We start from the raw sequence: 10,830 nt of genomic DNA on the forward strand, positions 1-10,830 counted from the left end.
TTATTTCATTTTGGAACCAAACTCTTCAAATATATGTGCAGTATATGTTATATAGTCTTGATGTTGTTTTACTGTTTGTTATAAAGCCAAAGCCAACCTCTATATTTAAAGGCTTTTTAACATGAAATTGCTACTGTACAAATAATTATGAAAATCCCATTTTACCACTTACCTGCTTGTCAAGTTTTCCATTAATGAGGGAAGATATTCCCAAATTTTCCCTTGTTAAAATCTCTCTGCAATGTTTTTTGTTACCGCTAGAATGTCATTATTGTGAAAAGAAATGTCACACTCCTCTGTAGCTTTGCTAATTATAATTCCAGTTTATGGAATTGAGTCATTTATAAGGGCATGCAGAACTTTTAGTGCCTTCATACAAATTTCTTATGTCTGATATATAGAGAGTACACACCATATGTAAGAGCGCTTTATTACTAAGTAAGGTAATTTAATGTTTAGTGATACTTGATTGCACTTTGCATTCCAATGAGAAGCATGCTAATATCTATTTATAATGCAAAAGCACTGCAATAGAGGTTCTGAAATCACCATCAAGCATCAAATTGTATTTTCTCAAGTACTCACAAGTAGTTAATGGAGTCACTAAGCAAGCACAACAAGGCTAAAGATACAATTTTTATTTTTCATAATTGGTTTTAAGATGCACAAACAGTTAATCAAAACTCATGGGACTGGGGTTAATGTATGCATCATTTATAACAGGAGAATTTGGGACATATGTATGAATGAGCCATTGACTGCCAAATCCAGCCTTCCTTCTCTTGACTATTTCAAATGGATCCTAAAACAACTAGTAATGCATTGTTTAATCTTCTGTTACTGAGAATAATGAAATATTGCAGGCCTTTATCGAGGCATCTGTGTGTCATTTTGTTGCATATAGCCAACACAGAAACGTTTCTATTGCCAATAACTTGGACATCATGTTACGCTCCAGTTCTATGCATTTTGCAAGGAGAGGAACCTATTTGCCGATAGCCCTTGAGAGTGAACCATGGCAGTGCACATTTGCATTGGAGATAGATGGTGGCAGGTTAGAAGGGCAGCTCATTAAGATGCATTGATTTCTATCTATCTGCATGGCTAGCTGAGGCAAACATTAAAGTCCTTCATAGATGGATCCCTTTAAATAAGGAGCAACTATGACTGGCTCAATGTTCTTCTTCAGAGTGGGTATACTGATTAAATTGAATGTAAGAAAAAGAATGCTTAGCTCACTAAGTGCAGTCATGCAAACTTGATTTTTCAAGTTGAGAGGACACCATTCACACCTCTGTTGAGTGCTAACCAATTCTGCACGCAAACACGTACAAGTCTGCGTACAAGGTGATTTATGCAATAAAAGTAAGGAACGAAATGTGTCACATTAGACCTACATCGTCCTTGGCAATTCTAAATGCTGCTTTGCATACTTTGGACTCGGTATAAGATCAATTTCATGTCAGTGTCAGCACCTTTCAATGTTTTACAGATAAGTCTAGGCTGTTGTTGGCAGATATCAGAATATATTCGATGGATTATCTGTCAAACTCTTGACAGCAAATCAATTCCCTTACACATTTAAATGAATTCTTATGTTGCAGATTTTATTTGCAAAGTATTTTTCCTTGCGTTTCCGAGTTAGCTCCAATTACTCAAAGCGTCTTCATGTTTTCCAAGTATCAGCCCTAAAGTGATCTTGTCGATTTAAGCTTTGTATCAATTTAGTCTTGAATCTGATGCCACAAAGTCTCATTTTCTGCAGCTATGGTATACATGTACTAATTTAGCATATGTGGACCCAGGTTAAAAACATGGATCTATGAACCAGATCTCTGGAAGGGTAAAGTTTTGTCCTGGTTGTAAAGACATGCTCCACCATCGCATTGGTCATAAAAAAATGCATAAATAATGAACCCATGAGCCAATTGACTCAATATAGATTTTTCCATGAGTGTCTGATTGATACAAGCTTGAAAAGTCAAGAGCCAATTGATTCTCACTTACTTCCATGTACTGTCCTATAATAAGAGGACGACTGAATGCTCCATATGTTGCAAGATCTTACGTAATTCTTCATGCACATATCCACCACATACTTTCGACTGCACTGGTACATTGAAAATTGGGGAACCGAGAGGGAGCAGTCCAGGGTGTGAATTTAAAGGGGGGGGGGGGGGGATTTCGGTTGGAGTTCCACCTCAAAGTGTAGTCTATTTTACAAGTTTTAAACATGAAATGGCCTCCAATTGGTATATGCACATTAATAAATATAATGGCATTTTCTGCATCGATGGTTTAAAAATATAACATGTGTCCCAACTAGGGTCCCCCAGTTGGGTATAGCAACTTCTCTTGCTCAACAAACCAATGGGTACTTAAAGTACCATTCAAAATAAGTTTCTAGCTAACTCTTGAAAATGTTTCATATTACTAAAACCAAGAACAAGGGGAGTGAGAACACTGTAAGAACACTAACCACGCTTCAAAGCAAAATTCAAGTACGGGTGAGTGTGCGAAAAAATGTTTGAAACTTTGAAGTTTGGTGTTTTGATAACTATAGATGGCACTGATTCCAGGGCAGATCTAAGCATACACATATTTCGGTTAGAGATACTCAAGACTTCAGAGACACAGAAAAACATCTCCAACAAGTCAAATATACATAGCTGCAGACCAAAATATGCTAATCTCCACATATTGTTTTGCTGTAATCTGCATAATTAGCACAGTTAGTGCAATTGATGTTGACATTGACAATAAGGAAAACACACAGACTAAAAATTGTATTCTTGTGATTACTTTCATCAAGCCACCATTTTCGCTCTATGTATTTCGTACACAGAGATAATAGGCTTATGTTACTCAAACAAATCCTGATACACGTCCTCAGCCATTCATGATGCTCAATGCACAAAAGTCAAGACAGCCTTTAAAATACTGGACACAACACAGCTGCCATTACAAAAGGCTAAATGTCTTCTGCTCTCTGCCACAATATGGTGAAACTTTTGGAAATTGTGCAAGGGATTGCAGTTAGTCTTCTGACATTCTTTGAATGGGTCATTACATTATTTCATTTATTTCATGACAATTTCCACATTTTCTGAAAGTTTTAATTGAATGACCTATGAAACATCTTGACATCTTGTTTTTCATATCCTCTGTTGACTCATCCCGCGGTTAAGCTAATGTTGCTCTGTCAGGCTCTTCAAACAAACAGAGCAATGTTGATAGTGCCACCACAGTGTTTACACTCTTCGGGGAAATCAACTTACAAATGGCTTACTTATAGTTGTCTATCCACATTAAGCTGAGATTGAAGCAAGCATTGAAAAAATAGAGAAACAACACACAAATTAGAGATCTTCTTTCTGGCTGTGTACTTTTAGGTTTCAGAAATAAAGTGTTCCCAGCAGGTGATGTATTGATCGTCTCAAACTCACATACGCCACGCAAAAAGAGGTGGCCAAAACAGTCAGTATGAGAAAACAGTTTCATTCAGAATGTCTAAGCTTTTGTTTTTTGCCTTTGTTGAACTGAACACAAGCACAAATTAGATTTTACTGCTCAAATAGCAAACTATATTGTATGGCAGGGGTATTAAATTAAAGGCCCATTCTTTATATTTTCTTCCAAACGGAGGTCCGGACAACAGGTTTTTTGAAAATAAATAAATAAATATTGAATCAATTTAGCCCAGTTGGATATACTGTGTAAAAGATATGATCTTTTATCAGGCCATTTATTTCATATTTTGACATATGTATGTATAGGCTCTGTGGTAGAGGAATGGCCTCTTAATAGAAGTCTGATAATTAATATTTGTAAATAAAAACAACTACTGACAACATGCAAACGGAAAATGTAATGGAACAATTAAAATTGATAAATCATAAACAGAAAACAGAGTTACTAACTAAAGCCTTTTACATACCACTGTCACCATTTCACATTCACACCAGAACTACTTCTATCTTTAAATAATTTCCCAATTAAAACGTTGTTCATTACAAAATATGAACCTGCTTGTGAAAACCCAGCAAAAGTCCTTCATAAAATCATTCTACAGAACATTCTGTGAAACTATAAAAATATATTTAATACTGACAGAATAAAACCAAAATCTTTGTGAAACTGCATGAAATTAATCTTTGATGCTTGTTATAATAATCAATTATGAGACTTTAGCCTGGGTTTTCACAGGGTCACAAATGTTTACATGCTGACTAATAATGCTAATGCTAAACGTTATGCTTAAATATATAAAATACATATATATATCATAAAAAAAATATATATATTATATAAAATATCACAAATCTGGTTGAAAGGTTGGAGACATAAAGGAAATAGAAAACAAACTGACGGATTCAAATGCTTTAATATTATCGCTGTGTGTCCATTTACCTGCTCTGCGTGTCTACACTAGTGTTGTTAAAATAAGCACGTGTGTGCTGCTCTTCATGTGGCACGTCTTTGGCGGGAGAGAAGCAGCGTGCGCGGAGCGAAAAGGGTTCAAATGGAGAGCGTTTGGTGCTAAATAAAGATATTAGAGGATATAGCGGGAAAATATAAATTACATAAATGCTCCTGAGAGCGCGTGTGATGTTATTTTGCGAAGAAGCACGGCTCAATTTAAACAACCAAAATAGTCAAACGTTTTTAATGGACTATTAGGCTATGTCCGGCGGTCCCTATTGAGGATGACTGTTGTATGGCTTTAGAGGTCAAATGATACGGATGTGTGACAGCAGGTGATGTGAACCATTTTACAATATGAAATTTGTTAAATTTGCACATTTATGTACTGGTCAGAAGGGTTGTATTACCTACTGACAGTGAATTCAAGTTATACAATTCATTAGTATGTGTAAATCAAACAAATTATTCATGTGTTGGAAACACAAGGCTCTTCCAACTGGAACTTCTGATTAGCATTCACATTATACCTCATAAAACATTAGGGTAAAACTTTCAGTGGCATTGCCTGCTGCTTGCCTAGAGGCACTCATTTAAAAAATGCCCCTATGGGTCATATTTGATGGAAGAGACAAACAACCTTTACCAGTCCTATGGGTTGGAGGAGAGCTTGCTTGGTTTACTTTACGTTACTTGTTTATGAGTTGTTTGATCATCACATATCATCAAAGTTTTTGAGTCAAGTGAAAACACAGAAAAGTGTGATTGTAAGGAAGAAATGTTGTATGATGAAGAACGCTGAGCACAGCAGAGGACGGCCAATGTCACAAAGCACCAGGCCTGGGGAGAGAGAAATCTTAATGACTTTTCTGACCCTCTGATGATAAAGTCCCAGCGGCATTGGGGAGTCTTGAAGGATTTGACTGCCCACTCTCCAAGGAACAACATGCTTTTGATATCGCACTTATAAAGTCATTTTATGTTTGCAGTTCAAACTTCTATACAGGGCACTTTGCTGCGAAACAGAACATGCATGAGTGATGTGGTTTTATACTTAGAAAATTGTATGTTATATCACAATGTTTTCCAGTGGGGTAAAGAAACTGAATGATACGTTATGAAATAAAGTCAAGTCAAGTCAAGTCAGCTTTATTTATATAGCGCTTTTTACAATTTTCATTGTTACAAAGCAGCTGTACAAGAAAACATTGACTAGAAGTAAAACATAAAAGGTTATGGAAGTCAACACACAGGTCAAATATCAGACACACAATAAATTCCTATTTGCAGTGTTAATTAAATAAGACTATCAAATTCTAGCAGCCCCCCCGGCCAGGCAAACAGTGCAAAACAGTATGCAAACGGTGGCGAGGAACCCAAAACACCATAAAGAGGTTTGTTTTTATTTTAGGGCATGATTATACCTCTTGTCATTTCATAAAAAAACTCAAGAGGCACTCAAGACTCTGCAGCTATCTTTGCTGTAATCAAAATATGATTAGTATGAAACATTTCAGACTGGCTATAATAATTTATCGGCCCACCACTTTAAATGCACAAAAGGCTACTGTGTTTAAATATAGAAACCAACAGAATACGTAAAATAAGAATGCATGAATAAAGCCACGATTTCACTGATTTACATCTTAAAGGACATATTTGACAGAGATGGTTTCTGATGGGTGAACATTATAATATTTATGAAGTTATTAGAACAAGCACAAAACCAACCAGCCTTGGATTAACAGCTTCTGATTCTTTTCAAATCACATTCTGAGGTCTGAAATACGCTGAAACTTCAATCCACCTTGAAGCAACTATGATTTATATACTAGCATATGATTCTGTATTGGACACATAAATCAAAACAAACTTTCTCGAGCTGTCAGACAGGCTAGATGAATGTCACAAAATAGTCTCCCAAACAACTGAGAAAGCTTTCAAAGGTGACAAACAAGAGGAATATCAACGTGACACCACCAAAGAGCACTATAAAAAGTCCATTTCAGAGGTATACATATATTTACTTTCCCACATGTTTTCAGGTCGCACAAGAGAATGTAAATCTTTTGCCTCATGAAAACTGGATTAACACAAAGTTAAATACAAGGCTAAACGGTTAATTGCACTTAATGAAAAAGCATGGTAAATCGTTTCTCCTCTGGCCATTGGTTAATAAAGAACCAAGCAACGACTGTAAATAAGAAAACACAAATCTCTCAATATCAATAGTTTTAATTCCTAAAGGAATGACGAGAAATCTGTTTTAACGGTTCTGCATAAGTCAGCTCAAGTGATTTAACCAAATTGCCTGTGTTGTACATGTTGTGTGTTGTATTTACTGTATTGCAGCCAATGCATTACCAAGACTAATAACCATTGAATACAATGCAACGAGTTGTGGATGCGCTGTTTAAAGTAACATGACAAACAGCAACAAGTGCAAAAACCAAAATTACACAAATTTAGCAATATTTTGTATTATATTTGTCTTGTAACAAACATCATGTGTCAAAAAAATAATAACTATGCTTAATGACTTTAGAAACGCGACATTTGAATTATTTAGTATCCACTATACAGTAAGTTGAAAACTAAAGTATAAAATGTAAAATATAATATAAATATAAAAGCTTACCACTTGAGGCTATGTGGAGAAAAAGTCGGGCGTCTGAAGCTCTGATGGCCGAGGAGTACTTGTCCTCTTTTACTGGGACCTGAGCTTTTCGCTCGGGCATGAGCCGGACCCTGAGCCGACCTCCCTCTGCCCCCAGCCACCACTCCAAAATCCGCGTAAGGTCCATTTCCAAAAACAGAACCGGCGCGTCCTCGTACACATGCAGACCTCCACATCCCGTTTTAACCACCTCCTCGCCCACCTCCACCACAACTTGATTGGACTTTCGACTGGCTTTGGTCAAACCCAAATTCAAAACTTTTGGCACGGGCCGCTTGTTTCGATACGGGAGCTGTCCGGTGCTGAAATTGTTGGCGTTCATCGCGGCCGACTTTACATCGAGCAAACTGGCGATGGTTTTCTGTAGCGGCTCGCAGCGCATAAGTAAGTTCGCGCGTACCGTGTAACATCCGTTAAACGTCAGACAGTCACCGTTAAGCGGACGCTTTATAAACAGAGCCATGTAGTGCCGTAACAGCGACGGCACGGCAAAATCCACCGACAGCGTCTTCCTTTTGAGGCGTGAGGTGAAGGTTTGGTTCGAGTCCTTTTTGTCGGTGCCGTTGATGAAGGCGGACGTGGGGAAAGTAGTAAGTGCGTCTGCGGCTCTCTCAGAAGCGCACTGCAGCTCGGATAAAAATGCCGCAGACCAAAGAAAAAAGTACAGTATCCGGGCAATCATGGTTTAGGTTAAAATGATCCTTTTCTTGTCGATTCTGCTTTATTCCAGTACCCACTGTCTCCAAAGGGAGAGATGAATCGGAAAAGGAATGGATAGCTATTCAGGGTCTACATTGCTTTTCCTTGTGCAAAAATGCGGGTTTGCTTTTAGAAAAGCTCTCCAGGTTGCGATTTAATTCCCACATATTACAAGTATGATCCACACATGCGTTCTATGTTCACGACATTTCACAAAAAGATTCAAAGATTCGCCTCTTGTGGACCTTCTTGGTATGCCTAACAAGTTCTCACGGGCAGCTCAAAGGCTCCTTGTATCTGCATGCAATGCTTAGCCGTGAAAGAAGTCGTTTTGTCCGCAAAGAGGTTCAGTAACCTCTTGAAATATCTTGCAACTACAGATCCTTACACGTTCAGGATGTCCACTTTTCGACAAGCACGTAAAACTGCGCGCGCAGAAATCAAACATAATCCATAACGGACGACGTTGTTGTCGGGAATAAACAGAACTTTATTTTATAACTATAACACCCGCTATACTTTTCGCTTTTGTCAACGCCGTCTGTGTAAAATCGAGTGGGTCTTACCTGCGCAGCCAGTCAAAACGAAGGAGCCTTTTCAGCGCGAGCTGCTCATTTGAGCCTGTAAATGCCGCGTGCGCGCGAGCCCTCTGTGCGCGTGCCACCTCGACGCTCTGATTTTTCTGATCGTGAAATTCACTTCTACATCTCCTTATGACGTCACCCGCAGCAGGTCTTTATAGCTGACATGAGAAACTTGCTCCGCAAAACGACGGTATTTCAAGCGACGCTTAGTGAGGCGCTCAAATTCCATTTAGATCACCGAGATGGCACCTCCGAATGGCGGCACCGTGCCAGTAATTAGTTTTTAATGAATATCTGTGTATGACGAGCAATGACTCCCAATAACGGTGCGACTCATTAATTCACAACATCTCTAATGATGTTATTCCACGTCACGAAGCGAAGGCTAGATGCGACAGAGCGCAGATCAGCCACGTTTTCAATGTACTTTTACGCTTACGTTAATGTAATAATTTAAACGATATTATACGAATTACACGTTGGCTCCTTTTATCTCAACAAACCTACGACTTATAAACAAACTCCCGGAACGCAAACGCACGAATATCTGCCTATACATTTTACAGGCATTTGTGTAGAATTTCATCCAAAACCTAGATAGCCAAAAAAACTGAGTTTTTGTGTAAAGGAAATTATTTCATTTTGTCAAGTGTGTGACAGTGTGGGAATTTGAAAATGTTCTATTGTTGTTTCTAAATTACAAGTCGTTGTAGACTTACATCGTGTGAAATATAGTTTCCTGATGTCGCATTCCACACACATGTAAATAAAATATACATGTTTGTCAAACTCAAACGTTAGTAGAAACATTTATTTAAAAATGTAAACATAAATATGAACATGCATAGCATGAACTATTGAATGTACATTTCCAGTGGTCTTCAAGGCGTTATTTATTGAAGTCATGTTTGTTAATGTCAATAAACAATGGAGATAAGAACGTTATCAGCCTATAAAGTGTTACAGATTTTCTTCAACCGCTAGATGGGAGTACAGCGCGCTTATTTCTCTGATCCGTACCATCGTGACAAGCTCATTACTGTTCTAGGAGCGCAGGGATTTTAACAACCTGCCATCCGCGTGTTATCATTTCTGGAAATAGAGTGACTAAATGCGCACTGTATTGTAATAGTTTTGATATGAAACAGACAATCCGTTTAATTTGTAAGACTGTTTAATGAAGTCAAGGTTACCATGGAGCACCGCAATGATGCATAAGATCTTGACGTCTAGCTGGATCTTCATAGTAAAATGTTCAGCAAGAGGTGCGTTAAAATGATAAGAATGTCATGTCTGAGTTTAAAGAAATATGCTGCCTAATTTTGTCAGTCTGAATCACTTTGGGGACCTTAAAAATATTGCTAAATGCTTAATTCAAAATGGCTTAAAATGTGTCTTTAATAAGTAATGCATTTGTGGCACAATACTAGTTGCACTTACATATTATGCTATTGGTTAAGAGATAAATTAGTTTAGGGGATACAGCTAATATCATCTGCACGCGATTTTCTAGACAATTTTAAGATAATAGGTTTTAATGGGTTAGGAACAGACACGTAGTCTTACATTGCAATAGAAAATATGAAGTGATATATCATTTCAGTGTCCCACTGTATTTCAGCGTTACAGTCTGGCGTCCATCTCACTCGTTCATTGGCTCCCATAACTCATAATGTGCCCAAGCCTCAGTTGTTTCTCCTCAGAGCTGACACTTACTCAATGATTTAACACCAGTGTGTGTATGTATGTGTGTATATGGGTGAATATATGGGCAGTTTTTCAATCATTTGAAACACATTACCAAGTTGGGCTTTCCGTGAGCAAACAGGAGACTTTATGGCCCTGCCTAGGGCCTCCCTTGCTCACACACACACGCACACACATCCCTGTTTTAGTATCTGTCTTTCTGTAGCAGTGGAGCTGTTGAATCTGAACGAGCATCTGTGCGAGGAAACTCACTTTTTGTACTAGACTCTCTGGGCCAACATCCATGGAAAATAAAGTCAGGCTGTTTTATTCATAGGCGGGGGCCACTGATATAACAGGATGGTGTAGAGGGTGTACAAGGGGCTTCATCAATATTGAGCACATCATTCACAGTAAATCTTGAGTCTGTACTCTGTCTGAATACTCAAGCCTTTGAAATTGACAGTAAAACTTAATTTCATGCAGTAATGAAAAGAACAGTTCCCAGTGAATTCTTCACAATGTTCTCATTAATGAGCAATAGTATTAGAATTAAATGGCCGATATTGTTTAGCCATTCCACTGACTGAATCTTCTGAGGTCTCTGCAGCTGTTCAAAGAAAGTTTAAATCAAAATAGTCAATTAAGAAAAAAGAATGGAAAGGAAAATCTCCAGAATGCTATAAATTAAACCTATTGAAAGGGCCCTCTGATTTTTATAACTTTTGCCTGCTACAGCAATAAGGCAATTTATATACTGTG

At 37.9% G+C, this 10,830-nt stretch overlaps 1 protein-coding gene across 1 annotated transcript in view; it reads right to left on the reverse strand.

Annotated features, from left to right (window-relative positions):
• Window positions 1-7,781, reverse strand: part of alk (ALK receptor tyrosine kinase) — a gene marked incomplete at its 5' end in the record, with an annotated part of 278,465 nt that extends 270,684 nt beyond the window's left edge. The window contains one exon of the mRNA XM_079458537.1: window positions 7,061-7,781. Within this exon, the coding sequence (XP_079314663.1) occupies window positions 7,061-7,781 (721 nt within the window). The remainder of the gene's footprint in view (window positions 1-7,060) is intronic.
• Between the last annotated feature and the right edge of the window lie 3,049 nt (window positions 7,782-10,830).

This window comes from Barbatula barbatula (genome assembly GCF_947034865.1).
Source record: "Barbatula barbatula genome assembly, chromosome: 6".
Classification (NCBI taxonomy): domain Eukaryota; kingdom Metazoa; phylum Chordata; class Actinopteri; order Cypriniformes; family Nemacheilidae; genus Barbatula; species Barbatula barbatula.